General features: G+C 41.1%; 1 protein-coding gene across 2 annotated transcripts in view; it reads right to left on the bottom strand.

Annotated features, from left to right (window-relative positions):
* GPSM1 (G protein signaling modulator 1) overlaps window positions 1-23,495 on the bottom strand; it is a 2,081,362-nt gene that overhangs the window by 1,403,905 nt on the left and 653,962 nt on the right. For both annotated transcript variants that reach the window (XM_044058046.1, XM_044058047.1), the window contains exon 2: window positions 21,787-22,008. In XM_044058046.1, the coding sequence (XP_043913981.1) occupies window positions 21,787-22,008 (222 nt within the window). The remainder of the gene's footprint in view (window positions 1-21,786; window positions 22,009-23,495) is intronic.

Below are 23,495 nucleotides of genomic sequence, written 5' to 3'. Positions count from 1 at the left end.
GATCAGAAGTTGATCACCCACAAGATCAACTGCAGAGTTGACAGATGTGGGTGGATCAAAGATCCCTTGTCCTGTGTGAGTAGGTCCAACCATTGAGGCAACTTGTGGTGATGGCTCCTGAACCAGTGCTGTTTTGGCAAAAAAGGGGTCACCAGCAAGATTTGTGGTTTGTCCTGTTGAATTTTCAGCAGGACTTTCAGTATCATGGGGGAGGGGGATGCATAAAGAAACATCCCTTTCCATGAAAAGAGAGGGTGTCCACCTTCCAAGTCTGAGGGTAAGGGACCCTGGCACAATAGAGCAGAAGTTGTCTGTTCTGAGGGGAGGCAAAGAGGTCCATTTCTGGAGTACCCCACCAGTGAACTAGGTCCAGGAACACATCCCTGTGAAGCAAACTCATAGAACTGCATCATGGATCTGCTTAATATATCTGCAACTGAATTCTGAGCTGAAGGGAGGTACACAGCATGCAGTGTTACTTTGTACTGGATAGCCACTTCTTATGCCTGGAGGGCTAGCTGACAAAGAAGGTAAGATTTGGTCCATGGGGAAGTGGCATTGTCTGTTAGAATCTTGAAAGATCCTGGCAAGAAAAGAGGATTATATATTTGCAAGGCCAGAATCAGAACTCTCATCTCTCGGATGATGATGTGCTCCCTCTGTTGAGAAGGGGACCAAAGACCCTGTACCTTCCTGAAAGCAAAGGCTGCTCCCCAACCTAAGTCTGAGGCATCTGTGAAGAGGTGCTGAATAGGCTGGGGTATGAGAAGAGAAAGGTCTGGATTCAGAGAGACCTGCTGGATCCACCAAAGGAGCTTTGTTTTCAAGCAAGGGAGAACAGGGATGAAGACACCAAAAGGATGAGCATGCTGAGACTAAACTGTCTTCAGAAACCACTGAAACTTAATGTGCAGCTTTGCAAAAGGCAGCATGGGAATTGTGGAAACCATGAATCCAAGCAGTCTCAGAAATTCCCAGGCCATGATGGAAGGAAGAGGCAGAAGGGCCTCCATGTAGCCTGTAAGAGACAGAACATTGTCTGAGAGGAGGAAAACCATCATCAAATTTGTTCTGAACCTGCACCCTAAGAAAATGAGGTCCTGAGTAGGGCTGAAACTGGATTTTTTTAAATTTATTGTAAAGCCTAGACTCTGAAGAAAGGGGATGGCTTGTTCAAGGTTTAATCTTAGTTAATCTAGACTTTTGGCTAGAAAAAGAAGGTCATCTGAATAGGGGTAAACCTGAATGCCACAAATCCTGAGGGAGGCAATGTCTGGAGACACTTGGAGCAGTGGAAAGACCAAAAGGCAAAGAACCCACCAAGAAATGCAAGACTTTGCTGTACTGAGGGTGAATTGGGATATACAGCTAAGCATCCTTGAGATCCAGAGAAGCCAAGTAGGAATGAGGAGGAACTGGAGGAAGAGAGTTTGCAGAGAAAGCATCCAAAAAGAAGGCACTTTCAAGAAGCTATTTAAGTGGGAGAGATCTAGGATAGACCTCCAATGACCATCCTTTCTTGGGACAAGAAACATTCTGGAGGAAAACCACTTTCCTTTTTGTTCTGGAGGAACAGCCTGAATAGTACCTTGGTGGAAGAGTTCAGCTAGTAATTGAGGGAACAGATGAAGTTGGCAGGACGGGGGGTATCGGTATCCCCTGGAAGGATAGAAGAGTCTTCCAAGTCATAAAGTAACCTTTCTGGATGATAGAAAGAACCCAAGAGTCCTGAGTGATCTCCATCCAGGCTGAAAGGGAAAGAGAGAGGCGAAGAGATAAAGGAGTATGACTTAGAAGAAGAGCTTGGTTGTCGCATAGAGCTGAGTCTGCCCTGAAAAGGCTGTTGGGAAGGAGGAACAGGAGTGACAGATTTTGACTGAGGATGTCTCCTAGAAGATTTCTTAGACCACCCAGGTCAAGGAAAAGCATAAGAGGAGGAACAAGCACATCTTCTGACAAAGGAAGTCTTGGCAGAAAAATTCCTGTGGAATTTGGGGACTGGGGAAATGAGCAAGTGTATTAAGTCTTGGAGCTCTTTTACTTTTTCCCACAAAAATTTAAAAAGTTCTGCAGTTACTGAACCAAAAAGGGCAGAATTATCTAAAGGAGCATCAAGCAGTTTGGCCTTTATGTCATCAGGTAATGAATGGAGCTTTAACCATGAATGCCTTCTAAGAACAGATGCAGAAGCTGTAGCCCTGGCAGATGCCTCCACTGCATCATATCTGCACCTAATTAAGTGTCTGGCTATCTCAGAAGATGTAAACAAAAGAGACAGAACCAGAGATTTGGCCTCTAGGTCAGGTAATTTTGTAAAAGCCTGAGATGCCTGAGAAAACAAAGCCAGGGAGTACGTACCTAGTCGTGTGTGCCTGGTAATTAATAGCCCTAATACCTAAGGTGGATGAAGTATATACTTTCTTACCCAGCCTTTCCAATATCCTACTCTCCTTAGCAGAAGGAGACAAGCAAGAGGATTTGGCAGAGACAATGGAGACCACAGCTGGGTCAGCAGAGGCACATTTATAAAGAAACTTACAGTCATCAGGGACCTTATAAAATCTATCAGATCTCTTGGGAGCAGGTACTTGGGTCACAGTTTTTAGAAGATAAGCAGGAAGAACTGGTGTAACTGCAGATGATGTAGGGATGTCCATTTGAAGAAGATCATATTAATGTTTTGAGCTCAAGAGATCTGGAAGGAATCCCATTAAAAAAAACTCCCTAATCTCATTAATAATTTCCCTAAAAAAAAGCTCTTCTATAGGGGAATCTCCCCCATTAGACTCCTCCTCAGAAGAAGCATATTCCAGAGAGGAAGGAATCTAGGTGGAGTATGCCAGGGAGTCTTCATCAGAATAAGTGTCTTCAGAGTCAGATTCAAGGGCCTGAGACTCCGAAGTTGGCACAGAGGAAAAACCCTGAGACCCAGAAGACAGTACTGGAGAAGCTGAAATAGGGAGGGAAGAAGAAGAAGCTGAAGGCCTCAACGCCATCAAAGCCTAAATAAGGTCCTGTGAAAATGCATCCCAATACAATTGAGGGGTGGAAGGGACATTCAGATGAATATTTTTTGTTTCTTTTTAACATGCTTTTTTGGTGGAGGAGAGAGGCCAGAAATAGGCCCAACATCCTTAGGTGGAGGGGTAGGAGTGTCACTGGAGTCCTCCAGTATAACAAGCTGTGGTTCACCCTAGTTGCCTGAACTCGATGTCTGCATAGCCTCAGACATGCTAGGATCCACACCCTTAACGGCTTCCCCAGAGGTACCCACTGAAGTGGACCCGACTTTCAACCGTACCACTGGGTCTTCACCAACCTCAAGGGGAACATCGGAGGAAGCAGACACAGCTAAAGAAGATTCAGGTCTTAATTTACTTTTCTCTTCAAACTTGGCTCAGCCAAAGGACTCCGAAAACCCTCTATCACATTCCTAGCCAGATGTTTGAGTCTTTGATTCTCAAGGTAAAGATTTAAGGCCAAAAGATGGCTACGCAAAGTCTTTGGCACGAAGGCCCTGGCAAATAGAACAGGAATGGTGATCGTTACTAGACCCCCAAACAAAGCTTGTGACTATCTTTATGTGGAATCTGCCTTCCACACCTACACTTGCCCTTCCTGGATGACACAAACAACAGCAAATGGTAGTAGCAATAAAATAAATCCCTGAGGTACTTATCTGAAACTGAAAGCGAAGCAAATTAAATCCGACTACAGACTGTATGTAGGAGTCAACCTTTCCGAATGACGGTGAAAAAGTTTTGAGGATGGTATGTGCAGATGTCCCTTTTATGTCTGACATTGTCAGTGCCTATGTGCGATGTCCCACATAATGGCAGTGGCTATAAGCTTTTCTATGCAGTCCAGACATCAGGTCGATGGGCAGAATACAACCCATATGTACAGAATACCGCTACATTGAATAGAAGGACATACAGTGATTTAATGCATATTAAATGCATATTATACTGCAAGATGTTTCTGGCTACATATAATTTGTCAGTTAAAAATTATTTGAATTGGGAACCAGCTGTTCTATTTTGTGTATATCCTGTTTTGCCAAATCTCTCAACTGGAAACAGTGCTTTTGATGATCACTGGGATTGATCAAATATCTCCTTACCCCCAATGTTGTGAGATCTTGATCAAATATCTCCTTACCCCCAATGTTGTGAGATCTTAAGAGTCAGTATATTTAGTGATGCAGGGTGCAGAGGGCCTGATATTCTGTAAAAACAACTGCTTCTTTATTAATTTTATTTGCATTGTTGACTGGCAATGTCTAGCAAGGATGTCCAACTTTCAGTGGAGTCCCACGCTGATTACATCACAACAAAGATTAAAAAACAAATGAAAAATACTTTATCTTATAATATCAGATATAAGCCACATGTAGAGTGGTTTCTGTTAAGCAACACAGGGGATGAATAGCGAGTAAAGGAATGAAGAGAAAAAAGGATACAGGATAATGAGACAGCATCAGGGATTGAGCAAAAGAAAAGGTAGAAGACAGTGAGAAATAAAGGAAGGGGTTGACAGAGGACAATAACGGATCAAAGACGGGCGAGGTAAAGAGTGAGTAAATGAAAAGTAGGGGGTGATAAAGGACAGAAACAAAGGAAGGGAGCGAGTGTTGTGATGAGATGATATTAACAGTATCACACACCAGTTAAGGTGAGTAACACAGGGAAGGAGCCTGTCCTAAGTGATGCAACAGCTACATAGCCAGGTTCTTATCTCATTAGGGAGCTGGTTCCACAGCTTTCCAATACAGATTAGAAACACACAACTACAATGCCAACTGTGTGTCAGTGGAGTATGAACTAAATGATAGATTACTGAAATGAGTGAGAGGACGGTCTCCAGGTTATTGAGTTCTCACTGGAAGGGCAGTTGGATTTCTGTAGTAGTTTGTGATCCGATAAGGTTCGAGTGGCAGCAGGGCAGTGTTTGAACAAAGCTCAGCTAAGCTTCTGAAGTGAGAGGTAGCAGTGTGTCATGCTGTGGAATGCAATAAATTTGACTATTTGGCTGTTCAAGCTTACTTAATTGGAGGATGTTCAGGATTAGTAGAATATTTGTACCATTTTCAAAGGTGGGGTGGGGTGGGGGGGCTGGAATTGAGGTTTCCTGAAACTGTTCATCTGCTCCTGACAGTAGGGAATTTTTTGTATGCTGTAAGATTCTACAAGGGGGAATCGCATGCAGTGATGCATAAACATTAAAACTAGCACATCCAGTCATGAAATATTGATGTCCACCCTATGCACTATATACGTGCATGCAATGTAATGTAGTAATGACCCTCTCCAGCCCCTGCTATTGAGCAGCACTGTACTGCAAAAACTCATGCCTTCCTTCTGTACGCAAGCAGACTATCTGATGCTTAAGGCTAAAGCCTCTGGCCAACTATCCCAGGTCAGTACCCAATCTCGAGTTACAAGCATAATAGACAGATGTCCCACTACTGTGCCAATGGCAGCATATATGAACAAAATTAATGGTGAGTGAAATATAAACAGTTCATTTCTTAATCTTCCCTTCAACCAGAAATGTATCCACTAAGCTATGTAACTATAAATGTTAATGATGATCAGAGGGAGTTTACACATAATGCCTTTATAACGGATAGTGAAAATGGCTTTGCAACCTTGAGAATGCAGCATTTGTGGTCAGTGTCATTTTCACTTTTTCAAAATATTGTTCTAAGCCTAACAGTGTAAGGTCAAGTTTTTTTTGTGTTTTATGACAAATTAATTTGTTACCCAACCTTTAAATTAGAGGACAGACATTACACTACTATGTCTGATGCCAGGCTTTTCGGATCAAATCCAATGTAATAAATTTATTTACTTATCACTTGCTTTTGTTGACTGGGACAGTCTGGACTGTGGTAGCCCCTTTTCAGTGGAGGCCCAGGGAGAAAAGTTCCAGTGACAAAATAGGCAATTTTATACAAGCAAGAAAAATGTGAAACTTAATGTTATAACATAAACATGAAATAACTAGAAGGAAAAGGCAACTATACTAGAAAAATCTACAATAACAAAAATATAGATTCATTACATATTAATGCAACACAACTTGACATATACAGTGAGGATTAAAATGCCAAATTACCATTTTAAAATTATGGATAGGAGAAATAAGAGAGGTGATGTGAGGAGAAAGCAGAGAGGAGGTGATAAGAGTAGAAAGTAGAAAGTAGGTGAGGAAAGGTGAATAGACAGTACATTTTTTAAGTGATGTAAAGAAAAAGAAAGTTATAGTGAAGATGAGGTAATTTTAGAAGGTAGATAGTATAACTTGGAATTTTACTGGCAGGAAAAAACTTAACTTATGAGGTGGAAAGCAGAGAACACGGCAAAAGGATAGAAGACAGTAGGAAATATACACTGAGAATTTGCTCTGTTGTGGTATATTGGGATAATGAAGGTGCATTACTATGAAAAATAACTAAAGGTTTATTAGTTTATCCCTATATGACAGAGGAAGCTGCAAAGAATATCATGTCCCACAGAACTAATATACTTTTTTTTCCACTGCAATGATGGGTAGGTCACTTAAACAAGACAAGAGTGTACTTGCAACCTTATGTTTTTCTGAAGCAAACAAAAATGTTCACTGTTGTAGTACAAATTAAACTGGGAATACATCAGTTATTTCTACATCTCTTGTCTACAATCTGTTTCAGTCAAATTTTACCTTTCCTTATGCCAATAATAAATGCAATACCGCATTCTGCAGCCTGAAACAGTCATTTGATATAGCTTGAGAATGCTCAGAACTTCTGGGAGGCTGGAAAGCAAGAACTACTCTTACAGATTGCAGGAGACATTCTTTTTCTTTGTAGTGTAGCCTTCTTATAAGGACCTGTGCTTGGCATATAAAGCCATGCTTCACATGATTTTGTTTGAAAAGTTTCTTCCATTAGGAATGTACAATTAACACAGCCATCATCTGATACTGTCAACTACTTGGTCACATTAACATACATTACATAGGAGAGATTCGGTACCCAAACTTTGGAATAAATTACTACTCACAAAAAAGTTAAACACCTCACGAACCTTGTTCTAGATTGCTGCCCCCTGCCACACTCCATCACTCATGGATTCTCAGGCCACACTTTCAATTAACCTGTTAGATCCCCCATACATCTGGAAATGGACAACATCACAGTCATTGGAGACAGTGGCCATTATCCTGAAGGAGTTCTCTTTTGATACCTTTAATTGCCCTCCATTTTCAGCTGACAGGTATGGTATAGTGCCTATCTATCCTGAATTATTACTGAAGTGCTTCTACAGAACTGAGATGCTCTGCTGGACTACAAGCACCCTTTGTCAGTCTCACTCTTCTCAATCCATACACACTGGACAGCACCTTGCCCAAGTGACACTGCATGGTGCAACTAATCCCAATATTATCTACCCTGAATGGGCAAGCCAGTATAAGCCACTCACTAGCATCACTCTCTGGCCACATCCCCCAGGTCCTAGACCACCAAAAACCCAGGCCAAATGGTGTATATACTCAAGGCTCCAAACTCTATGAAAAATTTATTTAAAACAACACTGATAAGTACATGCCTTGCTTTTCACTCCCTCTTGCTGAAGAACACAAAAAGTCTTACTTTCTAGCTTTCATTTAAGAGCAGACATTGTGCTTGATGCCTTAGCTGTTGTATGATATTATGCCTGATATCCAGACATCAACAGCAGTCAGATCAGGTTTATAGTAAAAGAGATAGCATGGTGTGCTATGGCACAGTAATTACAGGCATGCTGGTAAACTTCCTAAATGTCTGTTTATACTGTTATTAAAAACAATAACACTCTAATGGTTTAATTAGGCACAATTACAGAAATGTAGTCCCATGTTTCAGTAGTTTTACATATCTTAATGCATAAAAATGGCAAAGGCTAGGGACAAGGCTATTTTTAAATTTCAATTCCCATATCTTACTATGGATATAATATTAAAAACATACCAGAGGTACCAAATCCATCTTTTCTTCCCCTGGGCTCAACCTGACCCATGTCCAAGGTCAGTGGGGAGACTGAGGACACAGGCGCAGCATCATATTACTGGTAGGGAGTGTGCCCTACCTCCCACCATGCAGTGGCTGCCTTCAGGAGATGCATGCCAGGGATCTGTCAACCAGAGGTATATCACTTGTAGTGCATCTGTTAATGCTGCTATTGACCCGCCCCGCAACAAATGAGTGAGCTTCAGCCACTTAGTCACATTGTACCTCACCTAGGCCCTCCAACACCCATACTGCTAGTCTCACACAGGTCATGTGGGGCACACTCATTGCTTTATCACTCTGCTTCATGGGGCTGGGTATTAAAACACATACTTTTAACGTTCTTAAGTAATACCAGAGATCAACTATTTGTTCTCCTAAGTATGAAAGGTAACTGACATCCTTTCTTGTTAAGTGATCCCTTTCACAAGCTTTAGATGGCAGAGGAACACAGCCCAATTAATTTGTTATCTTTTAACTACATCATTTCAAATGATAGCTGGATATACACTAGTTCTACGTTCATTGCAACAAATATGTTTGTGCTGTAAATAGGTATGTACAGCTACCCTTTTGCCATGCACTACATACTTTCAACCATGCAGATAGTGCAGCTGCAATCACTTAATTCAAGAACTATGCAAATTGAAATGCATCAAGATTGTGTTTTTTTTATTTTATTAACCAGGGAAACCTACTTTGTAAGAGTGCTTCTTTCTCAGAGCAACTTGGGAGCACTGTCTGGTAAACAATGGTCAAATGGAAACTGAAAGGTCAAACCCAGGACCAAAAAAATCCAGTTTGTAGTCAGATCATACCCTTAATATCCTGCATTAAACTGCCAGGCGTGCCCATTCTGGGGGAAGAAAGACAGACCCACTGCTGTACCAACACTCAGCACAGACTGGGTACAGTGCAGATATTCCCACAGCAACCATGACACAGCAGAGCTACTGAATGGCAAGAAGACCATACTGCAGCTCAAGTTAGGAATGCACATGAGCGCTCATGTCTTCCAGTCACTATTGTGCTTTGAACCCATCAGCTGTCACAGACATTGTGGCTAGGGTTTAAGTCAAAAGTCTTTATAGCTACCTGGGTGATGACCTGCTATGATCTGCTCTCCCCTGCAGAGAAAAAAGAAGGTGACTGGGTCACAGGAGGGCTGAGTCTGGCAAGCAGCAAGGCAAAATAAATAAATAAAGAAAAAAACTGTCAGCCAACAGATAACAGATAAGTCAGGTCATGTGACTATCATACACTTGGCTTTACCCCATGGCCTCACTTTCTGAGCCAACTTTAGGCATTATAAAATCTGTCAACTTGCATCTCTACTGACCTGCATTTTGCAAAAAAAAAAAAAAAAAAAAATGTTACATTTATGAGTCATATGAAATCAGAGTTTTTTTTCTGGTAGTACTCAGGGTTTCAAAGAGCAGTTTGTGGTTAACAAGATCAAAAATGTTGGTGAGGTTGATGAAAACTGTTCCAGTAAGATTTCTTTTGTTTCTGTATGAAATGATCTCATCCATCAGACTCCAAAGATTGTTTTATTTTTCATTTAATCCAGGATTTATCCATAAATTTGAGTAAGGATTTTCAGATTGTGGTCAACCAACTGTTGGAGCTGGCCTTTTGATACTACTGGTGATGACAATACATTTTTGTTCTGTGGCACTATGAATGTAATGTTTAGAGGATTAACTGCTATATCTGGACATACGCATTGTACAATGGATGAACATTCTCTGAATTACAGGCTATTCCCTAGTTGTGCTATGTGGTTTTCTGATTTTTGGCAGAAGATCTTACTTGGCAGTTGCCTATGGGTCTGGTGACAGGCAGAATGTGATGGGGCAATGGTCACTCAGGGGAGGGGCACTATCAGGGAAGAGGTATGGATAAAAATATTAGTAATTACTGGGTCTAGGAGAGTATGTTTACATGATTTAGGTTTGGATAGGTAGGGTCATTAACTCAATAAGGCCTAATTATACTAGCAATCCATTTTGTTCTTTTGAGGACTCGGAAGGTTCATATTAAAGTCCAAAAGATAATGAGTTTTTTTGGATGGACTGAATGCGTTCAGCATGTCCTGTAACAGGTTTTGAAATTTATTTTTGTTGGCTTGGTGCCATGCTACTGCAGGATGCATTTGTTTTTTTTTTTTCTTTTCTTTTTTTAATTGACTAGATGTAATTATTCAGTTTGGGCCGTGGTCATTTACACATGGTGCTTGAACACATGGCTCTATCTGTAGAGTAGTTTCATGCAGAGTCAGACAGTTTCCTCAGATTTATTTCCCTGACCTTGAATTAAACATGGATTTATAGTATGGGAAGTAGTGATTTAATTATGTGCTGTCTTTAACCCATGATTTGGGTATTGCCACTACATCTGGGAAGTAGTCATTTAAAAAATTTCCAGTTGTTGGAATTTGTTTATGATGCACCTTACACTTTTAGAGTGGTAGATTGGCTGGTTTGATTGATGGATACTTGGATTGGGACTGGGTTAGGCTCAATACAGGCTGAGAATAGGAGCCAAAGGAGAACAGGAGCAAGGCTGTGTAACAGTAAAGCCATTTTACAAGAAAACTTTTTTAAAGTCAGTATTTTGGTTTTGGCTTTACAGTAAAGGCTAGCATATTTCAAACAAGTGTCTTGGTAATAGACTCTGAGGATGGAAGGCACTCTGATACTGTGAAAGAGGAATGCAGGTTAATATGTAGGGGTATATGCCTGATGGTGTGCAGCAGTGTAGGACAAAATGGTTAATCAAAGCATTATGTTTTGGATTTTTAAATTGATTAAGAGGGTGAAGTGAAATAATTGTTTGTATAGGCAGTATGTAAAGAGGTAACATGTTAATTTGTATTGTAGATGAACTTAAAAGACAATAAATATTTGTAGAACTAGAGTCAATTGTGTAGTTGGTGAACGGTGAAGAAGGCAGGGTGTTAAGTATACAGCCGGGTATGGATTTAGAAATTACTAACCTACAGAGATTGGTGATAATAAATGGTCTAAGTATACAGGAAAATATATGAGGTGGAAGAGATATTGGGTGTCAGTATCCTACATAGGCTTGGTTATGGAATAGCAGCACATCATTTTAAGTGTACTGTAAAAGATACAGGGGAGGATGGGCTATTAGATGTCCATAAGCTATAAAAAGATGGAGACAGACTGGCAACATTTTTTAAAAGTATAAAGTAAGGGTTATAAGGTAAGTGGAAAAGGTGGTAAAGTGCATTTTCCAAGAGCCATCTAAGTGCCTAAAAAATCAACTTGCCTACTCTAGAGTAAAGCTGGGGCTTCACTGCTAGCAAAGATAAATTATTAATCCCTCTCAATAAGTCCAGTGATTAATATGTCTTGGGCTTAAAAGTACCTGGAACTTATTTAGCACTGCAGTGCTGTTTGTTGCTGTTCACCCTTTTTCCTGAATTCCCTACCTAAAATGAGGTAAATAACAGCAGATAGCAAGGGGGATAGAGTAAAAGACCTTAAAATCCGCTTATAAAAAACTCCCCATCTTTATTCAGGGATGAGCAATAACACTTTCACATGTGCAGACTACTGCTATGACAAATGCATTTTAATTTGAATTTAGGATTTATTTTCTTTTGGGAAGGGAGTTTAAATCATATTGCTAAATGAGACCTGTTTTGACTGATTGGCGGGTTTAACAGGTACGATCTCCCTTTGACAAATCCAAAGTGAGTAGGGTCAAGCATTTGGAGATTACCTATATATTTGTTGATAAGGTCCCTGATGATTCGCTCCATGGCCATGCAGATAAGTCTAGTCAGGCTAATAGGTCTATAGTTCCTGGGGTCAGAGGAGTCACCATCTTTGTACAAGGAAATAATGGTGGTTGTTTTCCATTCAGGTGGTACGAAGCCAGTGCTTACACTATGATTGAAAACAGTACCCAATGGTGTTGCTAATTCATGTTGGAGCCCATGTAGGACACAGTCTGGGATGTTAACAGGTCCCATAGATGCTGTATTTTTAGCCTTAGAGAGGGCATTTACGTCCTGCTCTTTAGAGATACAAGGTAGAGGACAGGTGGTATGGGATGTCATGGGGTGCATGTGGCAGGGAAAGGGGAGTGAAGTTTTTACAGAACCTATCGGCCAACAGGTTAGCTATGTCCACCGGCTCAGTATATGTGGTATCATTAATTACCAGTTCAGCACAGATCTGGGCCTTTCCTTTTAGGTTATGGATCTAACTAAAGAATGCCTTATAGTTGTCCTTTATTGAGGAAACTAATTTGGACTCGCAGTTTGCTTTGGAGGACTTCAAAAGAAGTTGTATTTGCTTGTTTAAGCTGAGGAGGGAGTGTTTCCAGTTTAGAAGGGCTCGCTCCCTCTTACTTATTTATACTTGGCTTTCACCACAGGAGTTTATTTTTAAGTTTGGTGTTGTATTTACTTTAAAGGGGGCAACAGCAACTATGCAAATATTTAAATTTGCATAGAATTTGTCAGTAAAGGATTCTATAGGATCATCAGTTGGAACAGGATTTTGAATGTAGTCATTACTCGGTTTTAGTAGATTAGCATTAGCATAATCTATGAATACTGAGCTAAGAGAATAAGTTTATGCTTCAGTCTTATGGAAAATGTGAATTATTTGTGGTCCAGTTTAACCAGGAAATTACAGTTGTTGGGGGAGCAAAGCTGTCCCATATTCGTAAGGACTAGGTCCAGGATTTTATTATTATAGGAACAGGTAAGTTGGATCTGGAGGATTTCCCAGTCATTATTTTGTCTAATGTGTGTGGACATGATTTTTTTTAAGAATATGGAGACATCATTGCCTTTAGTGTCTTCATCTGGCGAAGTGGGCCTGAACATGTGTTAGGCATCGAAACCCTAAACTGTTGGAGTGCTGTCATTGGTCTTGGACCAGGTCACCATGATTATGCATACATAAATGTGTTCCAGGGTAAGGAATGCTTGTAGAGAGTGGAGTTTTTTGTTAAGGCTCCCAGAGTTGTGCAGCAATACCTTTCTGTTATCCAGATTCTGTTTTGTTTTGTTGTGTTGGAAGCTTTAGGACACTGACATTGCTTAAAAAGGTACTTTGGGATGGACAAAGATTTAGCTAATATACAAAAATCCCTGGGTGGATAGGTGCAAGCCATCCCTGGTAAAGGAGTTAAGACTGTCTACCATCACTTCTCAGGCTAAAAAGAAGTTATGTACTTATCATAACGTTCCATGTGAGTTGTTCATCTCGCCTTCATTCTTTACTGATGGGTTCACAGCCGATCCCTCTGCTCCGATACGGCCAATTGCAAACCTCAAAGTCTTCAAATAGCTCGAGGCCAAGTACCTAACCCATGATGTACCTGTGAATTACCTCAGATCTTGTTTGCTGCGTATACTAATACCATATGTCATTCTATATTCCTAAAGAAAAGGAAGAGAAGGTATGAGTAACCAGGATGGAACTAGCATTTCGGTCATCTATCAGCCCAGGAGGGAGTAGGAGGGAGGGATGTAAGAATGAAGGTGAGATAAACAACTCACATGGAACATTAAGGTAAGGACATAACTTCTTTATGTGAAGTTGTTCAATCTCGCCGTTCATTCTTTACTGACGGGTAGCATACCAAGCACCATCAATCTAGCGTGGCTCATGGGAGTATATTTCTCAGGACAGTGGATCCAAAGGAGGCCCTGTCAACTTTGTAATGAGTGATAAAAGTATGAGGTTTTGACCAAGTGACTGCTGCACAAATATTATCATCAATAGGAAGTCTGGCAGAAAAGGCAGATGATGTAGAAACTGCTCTGGTTGAGTGAGCTTTAATATTATGTTGCAAAGGTATATTGGCACCTGAATAGGCAAAGGTGATACAATCAGATAACCATTTAGACAGAGTAGTTTTAGCCACTGGTCTCCCTTTCCTAGAATCTGAAAATGAAACGAAAAGCTGGTCTGATTTCATAAAATCTTTTGTTCTATCCAAATAGAATCTGAGCTGTCTGTGAACATCTAGTTTGTGCAGCATATACTCTAAATTGTTAGAATGATTGGGGAAGAAAATTGGCAAATCAATAACTTGGTTGAGATTGGTTTCAGTGCAAACTTTGGGCAAGAGTGAGGGATTTGTTCTAAGTGATACTCTGTCAGGGTGAAATATCAAACAGGGAGGCTTGATGGATAAAGCCTGAAACTCTGACACTCTGCGGGCAGAAGTAATACCTGCCAGAAAGATGGTTTTCCAAGACAAAAATTTGAGATCACGAGAAGAAGCTGGCTCAAATGGTGGGAGAATTATACATGAAAGCATAAAGTTTAGATGCCATGGAGAATAGGAAGATTTCACAGGAGGTCTCATATGAAAAGTCCCTTTGAGAAATGCTTTGGATAACTTGTGAGACATGATAGTCAAACCTTCAAATCCAAGATGAAAATTAGAAATAGCAGCCAGTTGTACCTGAACTGTTGCTGCTGGAGCTCCTTCATTGAAAATTGTAGTCAAAAATTCTAAAATGGAAGCCATAGGGGCTTGGTAAGGATAATATTATTTTTTGAGGCCCATATATAAAATTTCTATTTGCTAAGATATAGCTTTCTGGTAGAAGATTTGTGAGAGGACAAAAGGATCTGTTTTGTTTCATTGGAAAGGTTATGGAACCTGGCTATGATGGGAACTGGAGCAGCCAACCTGTCAGCTTCAGGGACTGCAGAGAAGGATGAAGGTCCCCCGATGGGTGTGTCAGAAAGTCTGGAACTGGGTCCAGGATCCAAGGATCCTCCAAAAGATGAGGTCGAAGGAAGGGGAACCAAATCTGACGAGGCCAATGAGGGGCTATAAGAATGATGGTCCTTCCCAGGGATTTTGCTTTCCGTAGAACTTTGGGTATCAACGGGATTGGTGGAAATGCATAGAGGAGACCCGGAGGCCAATCATGCATGAGTGCATCCCTTGGGGCTTCTCCCGGACAGGGAATGAGGGCAAAGTAACTTCTGCATTTCATGTTTATGTGACTGGCAAAAAGGTTGCAGCAAGGCTGGCCCCACCTGTGGAATATCCTGTCCACAATTTCTTTCTTGAAGGACCACTCGTGGGGTAACAAGATTGCCCTGCTCAGTTTGTCTGCTATCACGTTGGATCTCCCCGGGATGTGCATTGCCAACAGAAAGTGCTGGGTGGAAACAGCCCACTGCCAAACTCTGACAGCCTCGTGACAAATGGTGCAAGACCTGATTCCTCCTTGTTTGTTCAAGTACCAGACTACTAAGATGTTGTCTGTCTGAATCACAATCATACCCAGATGGAGAGAGTCCTTAAGGTACTGCAACGCCAAAAGCACTGCTCTCATCTCCAGGACATTGATATGCAGATGTGTCTCTTGATCGGTCCATGTGCCTTGGGCAGTCTTTCTCTGAAAATGCCCCTCCCCACCCTATCAAGGAAGTGTCTGTGGTCACTGTGGCCACTGGAGGGGGTAGCACAAATGGGCGTCCTATCGTGACACGAAGTGATGTCAACCACCACTGAAGGTCCTTCTTGCAAGTATTTGTGATCATTATGGCATAATTCATGGGGAGCTCTTGGTAAGACCACTGAGTGAACAATAGCCATTGAAGTATTCTCATGTGCATACAAGCAAGTGGAATGACTAGAACTGCTGCTGCCATCATGCCTAATACTTTCAGAATTTCTGATGCTGGTGCTTTGTCCTTTGATATCAGGATGCTGACATGTTGACGAAGAAGATAGACTCTTTCTATTGGAAGTCTTATAGTGGTGGTAGTGGTGTCTAATTCTGCCCCTATAAAAACGATATGCTGCGATGGTGACAAGTCAGATTTTTCTGAGTTGATTGTAATGCCCAGATGATTGCAGAGTGACAGAGTGGACTCCCTGGCCTGAATGAGTTGATGCCTGGCGGTGGCGTTAAGGAGCCAATCAACTAGGTATGGAAACACCTGGAGTGCTAGACGCCTCAGGTGAGCTATGACCACTGTCATGCATTTGGTGAACACTCTGGGAGCTGTAGTGAGACCAAAGGGCAGGGCTCAAAACATAGTGATTGTCTCCCAGCCAAAAGCGCAGGTGATCCCTGGATGTTCTGGCCATGTTTATGTGGTAGTACGCACCCTTGAGATCTATCGAGCACATCCAATTGTCATTCCCTAAAAAGGGAAGTATAGACTGAAGCATGACCATCTGAAACTTCTCTTTCTTTACGTATTGGTTCAGTCTGATGAGGTCCAATATGTGTCTCCAGTCCCTCATCTTCTTTGGAACCAAAAAGAATCTTGAGTAAGTTCCGGATCCTGTCTGGTCTGCTGGGACTGGTTGGATGACTCTTTTTCTTAGCAACATTTGGACCTTTACTGTTGCTTGATCCCTGTAACTGGTTGGAATGTCCGGGATTCATCTTATGATTGGAGGGGGTGTGGCGAATGGTATGAAGTATCCTCTAGAAATGATACTTTGTACCCAGCTGTCTTTTGTTATATTGAGCCAGGCATCTGGGTACAAAGATAAGTGACCCCCAACTGCCTCCAGAGGAGGACAGTCGGGCCTCCTCTCAGGAACGTTGGTAGGGTGTCCCAGAGAAGTGATCTCTGTCACCCTGGTGTTGTGGACTCCCTCTGCCGTGAGGGTGGTGTCTTCCATTATTACCTCCTCCTCCTCTGCTCCTGGAGGGGAGTTCACCACGTGTTTTCTGAAAGGCTCCTCGGCCTTTTCAGAACCACATTTTTCCTCCCCTTTGACCTTAAGGGTATAGTCAGGTAGGGGGTGGAAAAACATACCCCGATGGCAGAAAGAGTCCTTCCATTCTGTTCACACCTGGTTAAGGTTTCCTTCACTTTAGGCCCAAAAAGGGATGAGCCATCAAAGGGAATGTTCATGAAGGAAGACTTGAAAGGTTCCGCGAAGGAACACAAGCACATCCAGAACTGTCTCCTAAGAGCGCTTCCTCTACCCGCTGCCCTACTTGTTCCATCAGCTGCATAAGATATGAGGCACATGGACGAGTTGATGATAGAATTTAGTTTAGAAAGCTGGGCAGTAACTTTGTCGAAAGCTGCCGTAGCTACTGTATCCTGAAGAGTACCTCCCAACTTCTTAAGGAGATCTCTTTGCAACCTAGTAAAATGGGTTAAGTAGTTCAGTGAACGGAGAGCAAAGGTCGCTGAACTAAGCATGCGCTTCCCATATCTATCCATAATCCTGGAGTCTCTGTTAGGAGGATGGATAGATGAGGAAGTCTCAGATATTTCCTTCTTGGTGGCCGCCGCCACCACCATGGCATCTACTGGAACACCTCTAGTTAAAAATGTTTTGTCAACTGGGGCTGAAATAAATTATTACGCCTCCTGGGGATAGGCTCCATAGAATTCGGAGACTCCCATGCCCTTTCTGAGAGCAGCTGCATCAGCTCATCGAAGGGCGGAGTCACCCAAGTGGTGAATGGCTGAGACCCGAAAGCCTTCAGGAGAACTGACTCATCCTCAGTAGGGCTTTTGGACTGCCAGTCACCCCTTTGCTTAAGGATCTCAAGTATCTCAGCGAATGAGATATCCTCAGAGGGGGACCCTTCTGACTCATCTAAGTCCGTATCTGATGTAAGAGACTCCTGCAGGGAGTCTAGGTGCTTCCTCTTGCACATTCTCTTCATGGGAACCTCATCAGTGGGAGCCTCTGGTGAAGTTTCGGAAGAGCAGGGTCCACCCACTGGGGCTTCCTGAGGCTCTGGGTCTCTATGCTTGGTCAGGATGTGTGATGCAGAAGCAGACACACACACTTTTGAGGAGGAGGGCAGACCAGAGGTTGAGGTTTTCCTGAGAGACATGACTCTGTTCATGGCATTGAAAACACCTCTGCTTTGATGTGAGAGAGCTGACAGATCCAAGGAAACCGTCGATATCCCATGCATCGGGACAGTGGGTTCTGAGCCCAAAGCAGGAGCCACGCTCATTCGAGCCGAGGCCCCGAGAGGCAAAGTTGGAACCAACAAGTCGGTTCAACTGTCCTCCCTGGACCCAACCAGAGAGTGTTGGCTCCTAGAGTCCTCGATTAGCACCGAGGACATCAGAGTACATGCAGCCAAAGACACTGGAGCAGGCGTCAGCTCCGAGGGTTCCACTAACATCAGGTCTGCCTCTTCCGGCTCCGAAGGATCAGCATGACTCAGAGGAGGAATAGTAATAGTTGGTGCAATGGTCTTCGGCTCCGAAGCCATTTGGGTCAATGCCGATAACAATTTGGCTAATGCTGATGCCAACAACAGCTTCTGTACCACACGATCCAAGTCCAGATCCAACAGGGTGATAGATGATTGAGACAATCTTACCGAAGATGGTACCGACTGGAGAATAGGACTCTTCGGAGCTTCGGAGACAGGTTCCAAGACAGGGGTCTGGCTCCGAAGGCAGTGGAACCAAAGTCGAAGACTTCTTTGATTTTTTTGAGTCTGGTCTTGGAAGACTTTGAAGACCGACTGGAACCATCCTGGTCACTCAAAGCTTCCTGAAAGGAAAGCTTCAACAAGTCTCTATCGATTAGTTTCCTCTTCCTTTCCTGCAGGACCCTAGAGGAGAAGGAATGACAAACGGCAGAATTGTCTTGCAAAAGCAGAGCCCATAGACAATAAACACAGTTGACATGACTGCCTGTAACTGACATTTTCTGGCCACACTTAAGGCACTTTTTGAACATAGATTTGGGGTGCTTGTCTTGATCCGCCATAATAAAGTTAGAGATATTTACTGCCACACAAAAAAACAACGGATAGCAGGTAAGCCTCAATAAAACCAGGCTAAAACACACACACACACACACACACACACACACACACACACACACACACACACACACACACACAATATGTGAAGTCACACAAAGCAGACTATGCCAACAAGACAGCTGCTGAGAATAACAATGTTATCTAAATAAGTAGAGTACACTGTAAATTAGACTAACAAAGACTAAGCCTTATAAATACAAAAAGGCTAGACAGACCACACCACTATCTAAGAAATGTGACAAAAGGTCACAAATAGCACAGCAAGCTGAGAGAAGGAAGGAAATAAGCTTATCTATATAAACACAGGTTTACTGAAATAAGCCTTACATAAAAAAACTTAAAGGCTAGACAGACCACACCTATAAGAACTACAACTAACTAGGCCAAAAAGAGGCCAACTTGAAATATCTGAAAAATAGTAAAAGGGAAGGGAATAGCACACTAAAAGCTATAAGAGCTTTATAAACAAACCTAGCTAACTAACTATGCTAACTATCAAAACTTTTATGGAATTTTTAATGAAAAAAATGTTATCTGGCCTGAGCTAATTTAGGACCTCCTATCTGTTGCAGCAGCAAACTAGATCTGACGTAATTCACAGGTGCATCATGGGATAGGGACTTGGCCTCGAGGTATTTGAAGACCTCGAGCTTTGCAATTGGCCGTATTGGAGCCAAGGGATCGGCTCCAAACCCATCAGTAAAGAATGAACGGCGAGACTGAACAACTTCACATTATATATTATACCTCTTTTGAATGACACCAAAAGTTAAGCCAGTTGCTGAAGTCACTAATATTTTGTTGGTATTGTCGAATTGTTCTTGGTGATGATAAAATGCAGCTCACAGCTATGTTCGTACCTGCCTCAGACACATACTGTGTGACATCTGTTAATGTCTTTTTTCATATAGTCCAGAGAGGTGCATCTCAAGTCATTAACACCCACAGGCAGCTGACTGTGACTCTCTCCTTGCACAGCCTAATAAATGATGCATTGGTGTCTCTCAGTATAGAGAGATCTATAACTAGGATGATTCTATTGTACAGAGGTTTGCCTTATGGGCTTTTAACTTGAGACAGCTTGAATCTTTGGTGGATGCTACCTGTGTTATATGTTTGTGTGGGTGCTGAGGGTACTTGTTTATTAGGTTATATTTAGTAGGCTTTTGTAGTTTAGGGAGGTTATTTTTAATATCCTTAGCATATGTGTTTCATAAGAGCTGTGTGTGATTGGTTTAGTTTGGTGTTGTGTGGTACTGACAACCTGCTTGCTATTTGTTGTGACTATGCATCAGAGTTTTGCCTCCATGAACATTGCATAACTATATCTCTTACACATTTTCAAAAGGAGTTCAGTTCCTACTGGTGAAATCCTTTTCTTGATCAATGGCTTAACTGGGGCCGTCTAACTGAACTTTTTTCTCATCGCTTGTGGCTTAGGATTTATTTTCTTTTTGGAAAGGTGTTCAGTTTCTTTGGGTAAGAGATCACTTAAGTGATATATCTGGCAGGGATTCAATAAGGGTTTGAAGTCTTGTGTTCAAACACTCTTACTAGCTGTTTTAGTTCATGCTGTATTTTCTTTTTGGAAGGAATTTCAATTCTTATTGGTGAACAAGTCCTATTAGTGACTGATCAAGGAAGTGGAATCTCTGATAGAGGTTTCATTCAGGCTTGAAGTGCCATTTGTTCAAACTCTCTTACCAAACCTTGCTAGCAAATGGAGCCAAATGAGGTAATAGTATCAAAATACAACATACATTTCTAGAAGTAGAAGCCACTAATGAACTAAATGCTCTAAACGTTATCTGTCCTCTAAGGGAAATCTGTCCTTGTAAGGGAATTCTTGTCTTGCTGACCTTAGATGCACTGTCAGTGCTGGTCTCTGGGTATTGTCTAAGAAGAGTTTGCATGTAGGGTTACCCCGGGTAGTCAGATTGTCTCCCAATTCCCAAATATATGTGATTTAGATGAATTAGCTATTCTATACTGTCCTTTGAGTTTTGTTATGGAGATATTCCCCAGTGTAGTCCTCTGTCACAATAGAATATACCTGGTTACATATTAGATAAACAAATCCTTAAAATATTGAGGATTATAAGCGGTTCACCGATGCTGACCTCGTTATGTGTTCGAGACATAGATGCCAAGAAATTCACCTTGAGAGCGAATCTTCTTATTTGTGGTATTTGTCAGTGATCACAGATGTGTTAAGGATGTTTTGCATTCAGTGTTTTTGAGGGGATAGAATTAGATGCACAGTGTAACTGACTGAACATTTAGTCTCTATTCTGGTGTATCCTGTATGACATAGTGTATTTTATTATCTCCTTCCAGATTATCACCATCTTTCTTTCTTTATCTGAGCTCTTTTGGCCTGCTTTTGTTGTCACTGCTACTGACACTTTATAGAAAGTAAAGCAGTTTATCAGTAAAAGCATAACGATCAAGTCAAGATATACTAACTGAAATCACAGCCCTATCTAGAATTCAGTAACCAAAGGCTCACTAAGCTACAGTATGTATGTGAGAATACAAAGAGACACAGCAAACATGATTCGGCATTATATTGCTATATAAATATGACAGAGGTAAATAGGAAATTACTTGCCCTGAAGGACCATTTTTAAGTCTAACCAATAACCTGATGTCAGAATCAAGCCTCATACCTTGTGTCTACCAAGTGAAAACTCACCTATTTACTCTACAATATAAAGGATTGCAGGTATTATAAGGACAATGTCATGAAATAATCAATACTACTTTAAACATATGTAAATCAAACAGACGGTCATTATGAATGATTTAATAAGCACACACCAAGAGGTAAAGACATAGCCCTTTAAAGAAACAGTGGTTTCTGTTCACAATACATGTTCTGGTTAAAACAATATGTTTAACTGCTTTTCATCTGTAGCTGAAGTAATGAAGAATCACTGATTAACTGGTTATATGGTATCTTTACCTTGCAAGGGTGAGATCGTGTTTATGATATTCTAAGGCTTTGGAGAACTCCTTTAGGTAGAAATAGGCATTACCCAACTGACTATAGATGGCACTAAGAGTTTTCAAGTCTTCTGTTCCAACCTGGACAGCTGCTTCAAAAAAGGCTACTCCTCCTCTGAAATCCCCAGATTTGCATAAACGTTCACCTTCAAGTGCTAGCTCAAGGCAAGAGGCCTCCATCCTGTGGGAAACAAAACAACATAAACTGTTAGCCCTACATACATACAAAGTAAATAGAATGATTTCCATCTCATGCTGAAGAATCATCATGTTAATTTACATATAACGCTGTTCTTTTTGAACCTCTACCTTATAATGCTTTCAACTTTCAAAAACTTCCATTCTGTCTGTGGGTTAATTACTTAAATTAGTTCACTTCAGAGCTTTGAGCTCTAATTAATAAGCACAATTTAACATCTTAGCTTTCTATTTTACAGAAAATCAGTTTTTCCAGGAACATGTTGGGATCTCTATAATAATCTGTATCTCATTTTGGATGACAAGCATATTATTATTATTTTGAGATCTCCATTTGGGACTTATTCATCTGTGATTTGGAATCTGTCTCTGAAAAGAGAAATTTAATATGCATAGCTGGCTATTTGTTAGTTCATATCAAAGATATTTAACATGGATTATTTTATCATTAACCAGGAAAGTTATAACAAGAATCTGGAGCAATTAATTTCCCCCTTCTTTTGATGCATTTTATATGAATTCTTAACTGCATACATAACAAGGGAAAAGTAACTATGAGAAATAAAGGGAAAATATAAATTATTAACTGTGGCCTAAAGGAAATCCATTATAAAAATTAAAAGCAACATTCTTAAGTATATCTTACAGAACTTTTAGATCTCCAGCAATTTACAGTATTGCCTATATTCTTGTTCTATCCTTTTTTTTCTTTTGGATACAATCTTTTTCTAGCATAAACATTCCACTAAAACTGTTGAGCTCCATTTCATTAGCTCAGTTTCACCAGTTCTACTCAACTACTTCTTTAATACTTATGTATACCTCCATATATCATACTACATCAAACATTTGAATTAAACAATATTGTAATTACAACACATGAAGCTTAGCTGAGCTGTTGCTGAACATCTGCATATATTGTATACATGCATTATTGTTCCCAGAGCCACAGTTTGGCCCTCTAGAGCCCAGTGCTATTCCCCAATCTGGCACCCCTCAACTCTAAGTTAAGGAGCATAAAAAAAAAAAATAAATGAATAATAAATAGGCCTGCTGTGCTGCTATTCCTCATAAGAGCAAGATCAAGCTCCATTCTTCTTAATCTGTGCCCCTCAGCTACACGTTAAGGAGCAAAAAAAAAAAAAAAAAAAAAAAAAGAGTGAGACAGACAGAGGGAGAGACAGAGAGACAGAGAGAAAGAAAAAGAAAGAAAAAAACACACACACATACACATGAAGACATAATGTGCTTCAGCCTTGACCTCATATGCACAGCTGCACTACTGAGAGATTGACATATGCAAATCATGTGCCTCAACTTCTTCTTGTGCCCATGGCAGTTGATCTTTTTAGGATAGTTTATCTGATTGTATTTTTGTCACTTTAGATGTTGAAGGTCTTTACACCAACATACCTCACTTAGAAGGCTTACAATTTTTAAACAAGTATACTAACTTGTCGTCATCTAAGA

The sequence above is a fragment of the Protopterus annectens genome, chromosome 16.part0 (genome assembly GCF_019279795.1).
Source record: "Protopterus annectens isolate FY-2018-M chromosome 16.part0, PAN1.0, whole genome shotgun sequence".
NCBI lineage: Eukaryota > Metazoa > Chordata > Ceratodontiformes > Protopteridae > Protopterus > Protopterus annectens.
The sequence above is the reverse complement of the archived record's forward strand: the minus strand, read 5'-3'. Positions and strand labels throughout refer to the sequence as shown.